Source organism: Erpetoichthys calabaricus, chromosome 12 (genome assembly GCF_900747795.2).
Source record: "Erpetoichthys calabaricus chromosome 12, fErpCal1.3, whole genome shotgun sequence".
In the NCBI taxonomy this organism is placed as follows: Eukaryota; Metazoa; Chordata; class Cladistia; order Polypteriformes; family Polypteridae; genus Erpetoichthys; species Erpetoichthys calabaricus.
This window is the reverse complement of record NC_041405.2, coordinates 29,166,812-29,183,372: the sequence shown is the minus strand read 5'-3', so window position 1 is coordinate 29,183,372 and position 16,561 is coordinate 29,166,812. Positions and strand designations below refer to the sequence as shown.

At 40.3% G+C, this 16,561-nt stretch overlaps 1 protein-coding gene across 2 annotated transcripts in view; it reads left to right on the top strand.

Moving 5' to 3' along the window:
* Positions 1–16,561, top strand: part of LOC114662005 (coiled-coil domain-containing protein 134-like) — a 51,844-nt gene that overhangs the window by 20,647 nt on the left and 14,636 nt on the right. For both annotated transcript variants that reach the window (XM_028815288.2, XM_028815287.2), the window contains exons 2-4: positions 1,630–1,755; positions 13,065–13,186; positions 14,501–14,585. In XM_028815288.2, the coding sequence (XP_028671121.1) occupies positions 1,647–1,755; positions 13,065–13,186; positions 14,501–14,585 (316 nt within the window). In that variant the 5' untranslated portion in view covers positions 1,630–1,646. The remainder of the gene's footprint in view (positions 1–1,629; positions 1,756–13,064; positions 13,187–14,500; positions 14,586–16,561) is intronic.

The following is a 16,561-nucleotide window of genomic DNA, read 5'->3' as shown; positions in this document are numbered from 1 at the left end:
TCCACGGCTGATTTGTATGCATTGTTCTTCCAGATGAGTACTCATTAATTCTCGGCTCTCACATACACAGAGCATGCAGCTCAAACTGGTGAGTTGCCGACTGGTTGCACTGAGTCGCTGGGTACATCACAGTACACGACCACTTCCGACTCGCTAAGATTACGTACGTGAAGTCCACAACTGAAAATCGTTTGGAAAAGTTTTGTAGTGTGATGCTCTTTAGCTTATCAAGTTCACCATTTTGTTAGCTTTAAAGTGCACTATAGTATTTTATGCCCTGTTTTTCCTTTTCTTTTCATGTCTTCACACAGCAAAGAAAGATCATTTTTTAAATTTTTATTACCTATCAGACCCTGTGCTGGATAAATAGTTGAAAAAATGGGATTGATGGTTGGATGAGTGAAGCAAACTGTTTCTGCTGTATGCTTGATGTACTTTCCTAGCACCCATGAGATTTTTTTCTCTGCATTAAATGAATGTTCTGTACCACCTTAAGTTACATCTCACTTTATTTGTAACCCATCTGCCGTTAGCCCTGGGCTACATTTACTGGCATGCTGTTCTCGCTGAATGTAACACTTCTCTGAGGGTTTTAAATCAGCAGCATTCAGAACAGGGGGATTTGTTGAGTCATGTATCTAGTGGATTGGTCTGATTGTTCATTATTTGCCAGGTAGGGCATTTTGCTGTGTTTTATGAAGAATCATGTGTCTCTCTGCTGGGCCATGCTGAGCCTCTTTCATGCAAGCTTTGCTGTCCGATCAGAAGGACTTTCTGGTTCTCTGACTCATTGTGTGTTTTCCTTTTAATTCGACACTGAAATAATTCTTCATTTGGAGGAGTTTTAGTGCAGGCTCTTTTCATACACTTACCAGCAGCCTTACCACATACACTTCAGAAGAGGTTATCCACCTGAAGCTAAGCATGTTGGGACCCTTAGCCAGTACTTGGATGGGAGATCATTTAGGAAAAGCTTGGGTTGCTGCTAGAAGATATGTTGGAGAGGCCAGCATGTGGCACCTACCCTGTGGTCTGAATGCCCCAATGCAGTGATGGGGACACTGTGCTGTAAAAATGGAGCTGTGATTCAGTTGAGACATACTGTAAATCCAAGGTCCTGGCTCTCTGTTGGTCATTAAAGATCCCTGGGCAACCTTCATAAAAAGGATTGTATGTCCTGATGTCCAGACTAAATTTCCCACTATGGCCTGGTCATTCTGGCCCCCTAATTAACCCCTGTCTCCAATTGGCTATCTCTCTCACCCCTTCACCACCTAATAGCTAATGTGTTGTGAGCATACTGGTTCAAAAATGGCTGCTGCCGCATCATCCAGGTGGATGCTACACAGTAGTGGTGGTTGAAGTGGCTCCCCACTCACCAAAGCCCTTTGAGTAGTTAGAAAAGCTCTATAAATGTAAAGAATTATTATTATTGTTATTACCTTTCAAGACAACTTGTTAGCCACTGATTAACATTAAATACAGACAAGTGACTGTTGGCTGGTGTCTTTTTCACAGCAGTAAAGGGCTCTGGGTAAGCATTTATGCAACGTAAAAGAAAGTTGATGACAAATGTCTTAAACCTTTGTGGAGATGGTTTAATTTAGCTTTTCTTTGTCTCTCTTACAGATTACAAGACCATCCTAATGGACCTGCTACAGCTTTGCACCGTCCTGACCAGCTTAGCTTTGGCAGCTGCCTCCTCCTCTTTCACAAATTCCCGTAGAGAGCAGCGAGATAGCAGCTTGGAAATCTGTATCCTTTAAAATTGAAAAACAGGCTCTGATTTGTTTTTGCCTGTGCCATAATTGAGTTTACCTGTGTGTAGCAGCACGCTAGCTCATTCACTGTTTGTTCACATGTCTCCTACGCATTGGCCTGTTTAAAGATAATAACATGACCTCCATAATGTTTCGATCAAAGACACATTTTTCCTTAATTTATCCCTCTGCTCCACGGTTTAAAAGTATAAATCAAACAATTCAGACATGATTAAAGTGCACATTGCAACCTTTCATTTAAGGGGATTTGCATACATTTCAGTCACAGCATGTGGAAATGACAACACTTTTTCTACATGGCCCCCTCATTTCAGGGCACCATAACACTTGGGACACAACAATGGCAGGTCTTTTAAAGCCATCCTGTTTAGGACTTTGTCATGTATCCCTTGCATACAATGAGTTCTTGAGCCTGTGATTCGTAGACATGACCAGGTGATGAGGGTCTTCTCAGGTGATGTTTTGCCAAGCCTCTAATGTAGCCATCTTCAGCTCCTTCTTGTTTTGGAGTCTTGCCCGCTTATTTTTTTTCAGCTTATGGAAAGCCTGCTCAATTGGATTTAAATCAGGTGACTGGCATTGCCATTCAACAATTTTCCATTTTTTATCTTTGAAAAACTTGTGTCTGGAATCATTATCTTCTTGTAGGATGAAGCGCCATCCACTGAGTTTGGAGACATTTACTGAAACTTGAGCAGGTCAGATGTTTCTACACACCTCAGAATTCATCGAGCCACTGCCATCAGCAGTTACATCATCAGTGAAGTGTGTCAGGACCTGTGGCATCCATACATACCCAAGCCAAGAACACCTCCAGCACCATGTTTTACAGATGAGGTGGTCTGCTTTGTATCTTGGCCAGTTCCTTTTGGTCTCCACACTTTGCTCTTGTCATCACTCTGATTCATTCATGGTTCATCTTGGTCTCGTCTGTCCACAAGACGTTTTTCCGGAATTCTACAGGTTCTTTTAAATCTTTTTTTCACAAACTGTAATCTGGCTATCCTGTTTTTGTGGCTAACTAGTGGTTTGCATCTTGCAATGTGGCCTTTGTATTTCTGTTCTCAAGTGTGGCCTCTGTATTTCTGTTCATAAATTCTTGTGCTGATAGTCGTCTCTGACACACACATCTGCCTCCTGAAGTCTGTTTCTGATCTGTTGGACAGGCATTTGGGGTTTTTTCTTTACCATAGTGAGGATTCTTCTCTCATCAGCAGTGGAGGTCTCCCTTGGCCCATCAGTCCCTTTATGTTTACTGAGCTCACCAGTACATTCTTTTTTCTTAATGATATTCCAAGCAGTTGATTTAAGGCAGGGGTCTCCAACTCCAGTCCTGCACAGCTACTTGTGGCTGCAGGTTTTCATTCTAACCCTTTTTCTTAATTAGTGACCAGATTTTGATGCTAATTAACTCTTTGCCTTAATTTTAATTGATGCACAACTGAAGACCCAGGCCCCTTAATTATTTCCTTTTTCCGTAATTAGCAACCAAACAATATTAAGATACAAAATGAACCAACACATAAACTACAACCTGCATCCATCACACAATAACTGAAAATAAAGAAAGGTGAAGGCCTCAGTAATGTTGATCTGCTCAGGTACACAAAACATTTTGACAGCGCTCTTAAAAAAGAAAATCAGCAGTTTTGGAAATGTCTGCTATGGCAGAATGAACGCCATGGAATTAAATAAGGGGTTTTATTAGCAACGAGAATTGGCTTCAAATTAATAAACTGATTGAAGGTTTGAGTTTGAGGCCCCCAACTTAGCTGGTCATCTGCTGGCTCAGTTCACAACAAATTTATGTTTAGGTGCCATTTAAGGAACAAAAAGAATCAATTCAGTGGTAAGAGTCTCAAGAAAAATCAATTAAAATAAAGGGAAATAGTTAATTAGCAGCAAAAGCTGGTCACTAATTAAGAAAAGAGTTAGAATGAAAACTTGCAACCACAGTAGCTCTCCAGGGTCCTCATGCATAACGCCGTGCGTAGAATTCACACTAAAACATGGCGTACGGACAACAGTGGAAATGTGCGTACGGACAAAAAAATCCAGATGCATAAATCTGTGTGTTCGCCACATTCTTCTGATCCATAAATCACGGTCAGCGTGAAAATTAACGCACGTGCATGCACTTGCCGCCACTCCCAAACTCCTCCCAGAATTACGCCTCTTTGAATATGCAAATCAATATAAATACCCTTAAGCTCAGTGTTCTGTGAAAAGGCAATGGCAAAAGCAAGGGGGAAAATAGAATTTCAGCAAATACCAAGTGGAGGCAAGGAAAAGGTACTATTTGTTGGTTTAAACAGTGGTATAAACAACAAGAGGAAGTTGATTGAGTGACATAGAGCGTCGGAGAAACTCGAAAGCTCAAGTTCACAAAGTCGCACAGTGCCCGAAATAAAAAAGTTTTCAGATATCAAAGTTGCCATGAAAAAGCAAGTCGTAACCTACCATCTGAGTGTCATATGAAAGCTTATTAGGGTACAGAGAAAAGAAAAAAAATAGGCACACAGTGGGGGAAAAAGCTTGAAATGTCAACTTTAATCTCGAAATTTTCACTTTTATCACGTAGTTTATTTTGTCATTAAAGTAGAACATCATAAACTTCATCTTTAAATCGTTTAATTTACTAGTTTCTCAAATACCATCGTAACTAAAGTAGCACGTTAAATGCTTTGTTTTGTATGTGTTCTTCTATGTGCTCAATGTGTGAATCACTAAGTGCTTCTTAAACAGGCTTTCTCTTCCTCCAACAGGACACAGAATCCATTACATTCGTAATATTACAGCTCTCTGAATAATTAAAATACTGAGATGTATACATGATATCATTTTCATGATGATAGGAGTTAAAGCATGTTATTAAACATGGGAACACGGTGGCGCAGTTATAGTGAGGAGCTGGCACCTTGTCCAGAGATTGTTCCTGCCCCCCCGCAAGATGCTTGCTGCGCCATGCGTGACCTTCGATGAAATAATTTATTGCAGCAGTACTGTCTCTTTCAAAAGTACTAACCCCCAAATCCTGTCCTTACTTTTCTTTCTCCAAATACCCAATCGCCACACAATCAGCTCTGTAATAGACGTTAAGCCATCTGTAAGCTTAGAATGTTGATTCTTCAAAACTTTTAAGGAAAATTGAAATATCTTCATAGTACATGTTTAATTATTCCATCCATCTATCCATCTAGGGTCACGCCAGTCCCAGCAAGAATATAGCACGAGGCAGGAACAATCTCTGAACGGGGCACCAGATTGTTGCTAGCGCTGTGCCACCGTGTCCTCACATGTTTAATCCATCCATCCATCCATTATCCAACCTGCTATATCCTAACTACAGGGTCACGGGGGTCTGCTGGAGCCAATCCCAGCCAACACAGGGCGCAAGGCAGGAAACAAACCCTAGGCAGCCAGCCCACTGCAGGGCGCACACACACACACACACACACACCCACACACTAAGCACATGCTAGGAACAATTTAGAATCGCCAATGCGCCTAACCTGCATGTCTTTGGACTGTGGGAGGAAACCGGAGTACCCAGAGGAAACCCACGCAGACACGGGGAGAACATAAAAACTCCACGCAGGGAGGGACCGGAAAGCGAACCCAGGTCTCCTTACTGCGAGGCAGCAGCACTACCACTGCACTACTGTGCCGCCTACATGTTTAATTATTAACGATATAGATTATTTAAATGATGTTGACATTTTTTCTGTATAATGTAATAAACATATTTTGCTGCATTTCATCTTAAAAATATCGCCACCATATGTAAATACGCTCTTTGTAAAGTGTCTCAGGTTGTGCAATATTATAACTGTATCGCAAGTTTACATTGAGGTAATTGTACTTATAAATACAAACAGTTCTACAAGGAGCACTAGATGGACTGATTGAGTGCGTTTTTTAGTTCTTGGGATAAAACTGTTTCAGAACTGAGAGGTCCATACAAGAAAGGCTCTAAAGTGTTTATCTTATGAGAGCAGTTCAAATAGGCAGCATGGCTGAGGCAGCGTGTGCTAGATGCTGTACCCCAAGACTTCTCTTTCCAATCAGCTGCTGTACAGCTGTGATTCCACACTCAGATACAGTGGGATAAATACTCTGAGTGGTGCAGTGAGAGGAACACGCTAAGGCCGGGTTTATACTTCACGCGATGCATGCTGCAGTGGACACTCCTGCAACACAAGCGCTTTACTGTTTATACTTGCGCGTGTACTTTATGGAAATCTGGAGGAATCCACCAGGTGGCAATGCGAGATGATATCACGGTGAGAACAGGTTCAGCTTCGCTGTGTTGTGAATTGACTGGAACACCCATTAAATTCTGATGACACCTTACCCCAATATCTCTGAAAAGGATGTTTAATGATTAAATCCATCAATCCAGGTATTTCTCCATTCCAGCAAAAAGGCTGAAACAATCCCTAGATGGGCATCAGCTCATTGTAAGGTGGTTACCAGCACACACATACACTAGCATCATTTTAGTGTCACCAAATCTGCATATCTTTGGAAGGAAACTGGAGCACACTGTGGAAACCCAGAAGGAAAACATGGAAACTCCTGGCAGAGAATACCAGCAATGGGACTCCCTACGAGACAGCAGTGCTTCCACCATGTCACCCTCATGTGTGTAATTATTAACAGTATTCATTATTTAAACAAAATTTAACGATTTATCTGTAAAAGGTAACATACATACTTTAATGCATTTCATCATGAAAGTGATATCAAGAATAAATTTTAGGATTCTAAATGTGCAGAGGGTTGGAATATCATACATTTAATGTGTTCAGTGTGGTGATCTATTGCTGTTTGCCGCTGCTGTCACGTCAGGATTGGAAGCCCTAGAAAAAAAGACGGCACAGAAGACAGTATGTGAGACTTTTAAAATGTATTGTGTCATTAAGATTGGGAATATGCGACGCTCGAATATAAAAGCACCACGAATGCATTTGTATGTCGGCATTTTGCTTCACCACATCAAACCATTCATCAAACATTGAAGCGCGCACATCGATCTTGTAGGATCCGAGTCATTTTTCTGTCACTTGTAGATAGTAACCAGAGACTCTGACGTCACATTCCAACTTTTAGCACACTGCGCCCCCCGACTTTTTGCTGGTTCTGCAACTCGCGCATGTGTCGCGTTAATTTCTGAGGACCTGCTCAGGGGACACGTCAAATGAACGCTGGAAACGCATGGCAACCATGATGCGGGCGTGTGAAGTATAAACGAGCAGCTATGGTATTTGGAATAGTTTGGCCATTCTTTGGACCATTGTTACAGGTTAATTACAATCAGATGCCATAAACAAATAAACAATATGCGGTTAATTTCAGTGTATTTGATAAAGCTATGTCAGGGATGTGGATCTAAAAAACAAAGGGAAGCCACACTGGAAAAAAAACACTGCTTTGACGCTGGGTGCTACCAGTCTGCAAAACAGAGTGTAGAACTTGCATATGCCAAGCATTTGGCTGGCGTGAACGTGTGTGTGGCTTTATGCCAAGTTTAGGTTTTATACAACGTGATGTGAGCATGGAAATGGGCTTACGCAACATTTTTGTGCATACACACCATTTATACATGAGGCCCCAGGACTGGAGTTGGAGTCCCCTGATTTAAGTAATTCTAAGGTTCAATTCTAGTGGTTATTTTCTTGTTTTTCACCCTCATAATGGCTTCTTTGACTTTTATTGGCACAGCTGTTGTCCTCATGTTGAACAATAGCCACTAGAGACTTTAAAGATTGAAACAGTGAAACACATCTGAGGAATTACAAACACCTGTGACACCAGTTAGTTTGTTGTTCCCTGAAATGGAAGGGTCGGCATGTAGATAAAGTGTTGCTATTTCTACATGGTGAAACAAAAAATGTCAGCAAATCCCCTTAAATGAAAGTCTGCAATGTGCGTTTTAATCATTTGTTTGATTTGTAATTTTAAAATGTGGAGAAGGAGAAAATAAAGGAGAAATGTGTCTTTGTCCCAAACATTATGGAGGGCACTGTATATCCCATGCACACTCCTATTGCATTATACTTTAGCACTTATAGACCTTTAATTCTCTGCAGCGTAAACAGCTGCTGTCTTCAGTCAGAATTGGCCTTCTGACTTTTATTGTTTAATTTGTTGTGGTTTCATGTGTGGCTGTGGCTCATTTCTACTTATCTTTAGTTTTTGTCTCGTTGTTTTTGTGCCATCACTTACTTGAGTAACTCGCACATTCTGACCTCCTGCTTCACTGCAGTATGTATTTATATTTTTTAGCGATAACTTTTCTTATCTGGGACATATGATACATTTACAGTATCTCCAATTCTGTTTAAATTAGACTGAGGGTTTCCATTTTCACACTTCCATATAATTACTTCATTATGGTTCGCCTTACAAAAAGGTAACATGTACTATATTTTCCATTTAGCTTCTCCGTCTTTCTGTATCGATTTTAAATAAGAGTGTACTGATTATATTGTTGCAGGAAGTTTTGCTATGAAGCGGCTGTTTCACTCTTACTCGAGAGCACTTTAGCCTAGAATCCCCCAAGGCTCCACACTTGAAACAAACCGAGTGTAACCAGTCCTTCTCATTTTGGTTTTCCTCCTTTTTGTGTTTATGTTACAGTGCCTTGAGAATGTATTCAAACCTCCTCCCCTTTTTACATATTTTGTTATGTTGCAACATCATGCTAAAATCATTTCAGTTCATTTTTTTTGCCTCATCCAAACAACAAAGTGAAAACAGGATTTTACAAACTGTTGCAAATTTATTAAAAATAAAAAATTGAAATATCACATCGACGCAAGTGTTTAGACCAGGCATGTCAAACTCACTACCATTGGTGGACCATTTCAACTGCCATACGTGCGTCAACGGGCCGCACTGTAACAAATACTAATTATACAAAGTTACTGTAGCTTTCTTTCCAATACTGAAAACTTTAAAAAACTTAACACTTAAAGTTTAAAGAAAAGCAATTTATTTCCATACAATCTCCGTACAACAGCGTACAATTAGAGTCTTAGCCTCTTAGCTAGGTCCTTATATAAGAGTCTTACAGTCTGAGATCTATCTCTTTTGTCCCGACACTTGGCATCTCTTGTTAGTAACCAGTTCTTCAATATCAGGCTTGAAATCTTGTGCAGCTGCAACTTTTATGAGGGATGAAAGGTGCGCTCGACAGTAAGTCTTGAGCGATGTGGGGTTTTGGTAGCTTTCATTAACAAAAACAATTGCTCACAAAGGTAAGTGCTTCTGAACATAGACAGTACTCTCGATGCCAACTTACGGATCTGCACATACGAGGGTGGCAGGTAAGCATACAAGCCTGGCACACCAACTTCGTTGTATAGAATCTGAGTGCAGTTCAATCAAATCCATTTGGAAATTCTCAGGTGCATTCTCAACGTTGTAAGAGTATGGTGACGTAAACAGCGCAAAGTCCTGATCGTGTGAACTGAAATCACGAAAATGCTCACTGAATTCATTGCTCAGTAATTCAAGTTGGAAAACAAATCCTCCAAAAATCAAATTGTCATTTGAATGCTTAAGACCCTGACATGTAGGAAAATGGACAAGATTCTCCTTTCTTAATTGATGTGTTCACAGACGAATCTTGCCTTGGAAGCTTTTCACATCATCGTACATTGTAGTTACAAGTCTGTGTTTTCCTTGTAACTTCAGATTCAAGTCATACAAATGTCCAGTCAAATCCACTTCAAATGCCAAGTCCTTCATCCACATGTCGTCATTTAGAAAACTCACATCTTTTCCTTTCATCTCTAGAAACAATGTTATTTCTTCTCGCAGCTGGAAGAACCTCTTCAGTACTTTGTGACAAGATAACCAACGTACCTCCGTATAATAAGGAACGGTGTCAAATTCACTTCCTACATCCTCCAGTAATGAAGTAAAACGGTTGATGATTTAGTCCACGTACACGAATGAAGTTGACTGTTTGTGCAACTGGTTTAAGGACTTTGTCTATTTTCAAAACCTTCAAACACAACGATTGTTGGTGGATTATGCAGTGGAAGTCAGCAAATTTGCAATTCAGGTTCTTTCTTACGTATTTTTGACAACAGCCTCGCACCAACACCGTTAGTGTGTCCCACCATTGTAGCAGCCCCATCTGTTGCCAAACAAACAAGCTTTTCCATAGACAGAGTGTACTTAGGAAGAACTTCTTCAGCCTTGTTGAAAATGTCCTCGCTGGTAGTCGTGTCATGCAAGGGAACAAGTTCCAACAACTCCTCTGTAATTTCTAAGTTTGTGTTACAAGCTCTTATAAATATAGCAAGCTGTGCAATGCCCGTTACATCCATTGACTCATCAATGGCGATCAAAAAGCACTCTAATTCAATTGACTTATTGAACTGTTCCCTCAAGTTGGCCATGTCATCAGTTCTATCAGCAACTGTATTTCATGTTAGTGATATATCTTTGAAAGCCTTTGCTTTTTCAGGACATACGATCTCTGCTGCTCTCACAATGCACTGCTTAATGAAATCTCCCTCAGTATACAGTTTAGCATTGCTCGCAATAAGTTCAGCCAGTGCATAACTAGCTTTTACACAAGCCATGCCTTCTTTATGCACCTTGAAGAAAAGTGTTTGCTGTTTAATTGGATTACCTTTCATTTCTCGCAGTTTATCTTCTTGGAATTTTGCCATGTATTTGTCATGAGTCTTGCAGTGGGTTTCGTAGTGCCGTTTTTAATATTGTATTCTTTTGGTACAACAATGACATTATTGCAACTCAGATAATGAATTTTGTCATTTCTTGGCATACAAAAATATAGCAGTTGCCATTTCTCTTGAAAGATACGATGCTCATCTTGTAGCTTTCTTTTGACCTTGGTCGAGGTCATTGTACCCGTCATACTGCAATGCAAATATTTCTTTTTAAATTAAATGGCAAAGACATAGGCCTATCAATTTACGCATGTTTGGCATTGTGCAGCTGAAAATGTTGCTTTACTAAGCTTACTTCAAAGTTTATATTGTAAAATAAGCCGCTATGCAAAAAACCCCCTGACCTACACTAATTTTAGAAACTCAAAATCACAAAAATTTGTTAATAAACAACGTTACCAACTTCTCGTCTCCACTTCAGATCTTCAGTTGTAGTCTGCACTAATTGTTCGTTACAATACTAGCACAAAATGACATAAAACTAGAGCAAAACAACACTAATATATGCAAACTATTACTACTCGTGATGGTCGGTTCATTCCAGTGGCCAGTCTCAGCAGCCCAGCCAGTAGTGTAGCCTGCCAGGCTGCTGCAGCCTAGCACTCATTAACTTTGGTCCAGGCTTTCGGGGGGGACGCGGGGGGTACTTGGCGGTTAGTGTCATGCCTAGGGTATCAAGGAGCTGACGCCACAGATGCAACTATACTAGCAGATGACGTTTCCGGTACCGTAATACCATGGGAAAATGCGCTTTTGTCAGAAGACGGAAGTAAGAAAAGTCAATAAGTAATATCGAAGATGCAGAATGATTCAATCACAAACGATAGTAATCATTTTGTACAAGTTTAGTGCTAGCTAGGATCTGTCATGCGGGCCGCACAGATTTCTGTTGCGAGCCGCGTGTTTGACATGCCTGATTTAGACCCTTTAATTAGGACTGAGTTGAATCCCCTTTGGCAGCGATTACTGTCTGGGGTCTTCTTTGGTGTGACACGACCACCATTCCCTACACCTGGGCTTGGGGATTTTCTGCCATTCTTCTCTGCAAATCCTCTCCAGCTCTGTCAGGTTGGATGGAGGCCATCGGTGGATGGTTGTTTTCAGGTCTCTCCAGAGATGTTTAATTGGGTTTAAGCCTGTGATATGGTTGGGCTATTCCAGAATATATTCACAGAGCTGACGCTAAGCTACTCCTGTATTGTCTTTGCTTTGTGTTTGTCATTGTCCTATTGTAAGGTAAACCTGTGGACCATTCTGAGGTCCGGAGCACCCTGGAGCAGGTTTTCATTAAGGGTATCTCTTTAATTTCCTCCTTTTGTCTTTCCTTCAACCCTGACTAGTCTCCTAGTCCTTGTAACTGAACAACAGACCCACAGCATGATGTTGGCCACCACCATGCTTCACCAGTGGAATGGTATTGCACAGCTGATAAGCGGTGGCTTGTTAATTCCACATGACATGCCTAAAACTGAGGCCGTAACAAGTCAGTCTTGGTTTCACAAGATGAAAGAATCTTTTTTCTTGGTCTTCAAGAGTCCTTTATGTGTTCTATTGCAAACTCCATGCGGGCTTTTATGTGTCGCCTGGCCACTCTGCCATAAAGCCCAGATTAGCTTAGTGGTAACAGTCCTTCCCGAAGCTTTTCCTGTCTCCACGCAGATTCTGTTTAGCTCAGCCATCAAGTTCTTGGTCACCTCTCTTATAATGGCCCTTCTTCTTTGGTTGCTCAGTTTGGCCGGGTGGCCAGTTCTGGGAAGAGTTGTGGTTGTTCCAGATTTTTTCCAAATATGGAGGTCACTGTGCTCTTAGGAACCTTCAATATTACTAAAATAGTTTTGTAACCTACTCCTGATCTTCACCTAAACACAATCATGTCTCCAACCTCATTTCTTAGTTATGGCTTTGATACACATTGTCAACTGAGAGACCTTCTAGAGACAGGTGTGTGCCTTTCCTAATCAGATCCAATCAATTCAGTTGACCACAGGTGGACCCCACACAATCAATAGAAGGGGATGCACTCGAGCCAAATATCAAGTGTTACATCAGACAGTCTGAATACTTCTGTCAATGTGAGAATTTTTTTTTTTTTTATCATCAATAAATTTACAAAAATTCCTAACATCCTGTTTTCACATCGTCTTTCTGGGTTCTGAGTGTTGTTGGATGAAGGAAGAAATTTAATACAAATGATTTTAGCACAGGGCTGCATCATACAGGCAGTGAGGCGTACTGGTTAAGGTTTTGGGCTTCAAACCCTGAGGTTGTGGGTTCAGATTCCACTGCTGACCCTGTGTGACCATAAGAAAGTCACTTCACCTGCCTGTGGTGAAATTGGGGAGAAAAAGACAATTGTATCTCAAGTATTATAAATAAATTTGAATAAAGGCATCACAGTTAGAAGACCCAGGTTCGCTTCCCCCATGACCCTGTGTTAAGATACAGTGGGTTGGAAAATGGATGGATGGATGTTCTCTTGTCTGTTTTGTGAATGCCTTTTGACAATGTGCTCTATTAAATGTGTAAGTGTCACCTTAGGCAGGTTTGTCATCCTTATTTGTACTCTAATCAGATAAGAGGTTGCTTGAAACAAAGCGAAAAGACCAGCTAACTGCACTCAAGAACTTGGTGGAGCTGAATGACGTTAACCAGCAATACAAAATTATCGACATCATGCTCAAGGGGCTCTTTAAGGTGAGGTGCATATGAGAGAGAGAGAGAGAGAGCAGGCACTGATACAGCACATTGCTGCACCCACCACATGACAAACCAACTCAAGATCCCAGATTAGGACCAGAGTGCAGCAATGTGACGGGTGACACCTCAGCACCACACCAGTATGGTTTTGTATGGTGGCCGGAGTGCCAGTTCTGCCATAAACCCCCAGGTTCTTCCCTGCAGGTTGGAGGCTGGATGCAGATTAACGTCAAACCCAGGACGGAGCAATTGCAGGTTAAGGGCCCAACAAAGTAGAGTCACTTTTGCCGTTTCTGGGATTCAAACCGGAAACCTTCCAATTACCAGTGCAAATCCCTACCTCAGAGCCACCACTCCGCCCTACATTGAATGGGCCAGTGAGAAATTTCAAACTTTCATCTTCTTTTCTTTGCTGTTAAGCCACAAAGATTTCATTTCAAACTCTAGTAATATCTTTAAATGTGTTTATTCAGTACAATTCTTAAGCAAAAAAGAACTGATTCTATTTTATTTAGGCCTCTGAGGTTACAATTGTATTGTTCAAGTCAAAGCTGAAAATCCACCATTTTTCTGTTAAGTTAGGTCTGCATTTACTGGCTGCCTCAAACTTAATTTTGAATACTTTTATTTAGATGGATTTTCCTAAAAAACTTTACTGCAGTATTTCTTTCTACCAGTACTTTTACATTGTTCTTTTTTCTTTGTGAGGAACCTTGTGATGGCATTTGCAATTTAAAGTGATATATTAAAAAACAATTTGCTAGGGCCAGAAGAGACAGATAAAGAATTGGACAACTGCACTCACTGGCCACTTTATTAGGTATACCTGTTCAACTGCTTGTTAACTCAAATATCTAATCAGCCAATCACATGGCAACAACTCAGTGCATTTAGGCACATAGACATTCTCAAGACGACCTGCTGAAGTTCAAGCCAAACATCAAAATGGGGAAGGAAGGAGATTTAAGTAACTTTAAGTGTGGCGTGGCTGTTGGCGCCAGATGGGCTGGTCTGAGTATTTCAGAAACTGCTTGGATTTTCATGCACAACAATCTCTAGAGTTTGCAGAAAATGTTCAGAAAATGGAAAATATCCCATGAGTGACAGTTCTCTGGGCAAAAATGCCAGAGGTCAGAGGAGAATGGCCAGACTGGTTCAAGCTGATGGAAAGGCAACAGTAACTCGGTATCTAAAGACTGATTTTTATTATCACTGGTTGAGGAGAAGACCAGTTGATTCTTATTATTCAGGATAATTTTCAGTTTATTGGTAAACCCTGTATACACTGAGCCTCATGTTTGTTATTTCAAGGTCCTAGAAGACTCCCGAGCCGTTCTCATTGCAGCGAACGTGCATGCTGATGATCCCTTTCCACAGGATGAAAAGCTTAAAGAAGGTAAAAAACTGATGCTTTCAGCATAACAAATTAACACACTAATTTAAATTTGGACTTTTGGTTTCATTTTCTGTGGTGCTTTGTTATTTTGTACCAGTGGTATAGCTTTAGCTGTTCTCTTAGTCAACATATCCAGTGAAAAATATATTATTTTACTTCCTTATTAAAGGTTGTGCAGAAAAGTATAGAGCCATTAATATAATAGTTTTATTATATAAACTAATGAAACATGCAGATCTACAGTCCTAAAATAAAATTCAAATAACAATTTAAGTTCAAGATAAGGAACTGTTGGTATGTCTTATGGATGTGTTTGGTCATGGGATTAAATCAATCTTCCTGGTGTATGCTTTGCTAATGACATTGTGTTGTGTAGCACCAGAAAAGAAGAAGTTTGAAGAATTGAGAAAGGCTTGGGAAGATAGAGGATTGAAGATAAACAGGAAGAAGACAGAATATATGAGGTTTAAGGTTGATCAGAATTCATAAGTTAGGGAGCGAACTATTGAAAAGAGTGCATATATTTAAATATCTAGGATCAGTGGTAGCCTGAGATAGAAAAATAGATGCAGCGATAACCCATAGAGTGCAGTGTGGTTGGAACAATTGGTAAAAGATAATCAGGAGTATTGTGTGATCAAAGAAGTAAGGCAAAGTTAAAGGATATGATTTTAAGACATTGGTAAGACCAGCAATAATGTATGGAGCTGAGACATGGACAGTAAAGGGAGCGCAGGAGAAGTTACATGTGGCAAAAATGAGAATGTTGAGATAAATGTGTAGAGTTTCTTAAAAGGACAGAATAAGAAATGAGACAATCGGAGAGGTACAACAAAAGTGGAAGAAATATCTAAGAAAGTACAAGAAAGTAGGTTGAAGTGGTATGAACATGTGATGAGGAGGGACAATGAATATGTGGGCAAAAGAGTGATGGGAATGGAAGTACAGGGGAAGAGAAAGCAAAGGAGGCCAAAGTGCAGCTGGATAGATGGATAAAGTAAAAGATGATCTGAAGGAAAAGGGTTGACTGGTGAGGAGGTGCAGGAACGAGCTGTTTGGAGAAGGTTGATCAAGCACACCCACCCCACATAGAAGTGGAAGAAGATGAAGAGCAAGAAGATTCTTATATGAAGGTTCAAGGTTGTTAAGCCCTGTATACATTTAAGAATATGTTTTAAAGTCCATCCTAAATGATATTCTGGTAAAACTGGAGTTATGTCGCAGTTTGGTTCGAATCTTTTGGTGTTGCATTTTGAACAAGCAGTAGTTTGCACATTTCTTTCATTGGCAGTCCTGTTTAAGAGTAATTTGGTCTGTTAAAAAGAAAAGAGTGTGTTCATTTCTCAGAATCCTGCAGGGACAGAAAGTGTCGGACTCGTGCTGTGTTTCTCAATTGGAAAAATGCTGACTTTGTAACATGGGTAGTGTGGAATGTGAAGGTTAGGTCAACATCAATGACGACATCTAAATGCTTCCAGCTTTTTCTGTAAAGCTAGTTGACTGAGTTTACTCATCAGATTCTTTCACTATAGCCAATTAGGAGAATTTCTGTTTTCTTTTATCTTGATAAATTTAAGAAAATGACCACTCTGTTTTGCCAGATTTAGTCGAGGGATTATGAGCATCCATGTCATCCGGCTCTTCTGACGTGTAATAGTATTAAATTGGCACAGCGTACTGTAGCTCTGTATCTTAAGCACAGCTATAAAATTTCACATAATGCATTTGTGTCAACGTATTGACAATAATAAACTTTCAGGTTTTCAGTTAATAAAGCAATTGGTGAGCACCATAAATAAAAATAATTTTTCAAATTCTATTCATTTTCTTTCTGTTGCTTGCAAAACTTGCTATTGTGGAATAGAAAACTGCAGAGTGTAATTTAGGTAATTCATATAAGCCAGGGCTTGGTGGATGCTTGTATTTTGTTGAAGATTTAATGTGATGGCACATGTTGTTTGCAGGGTGTCATGTTG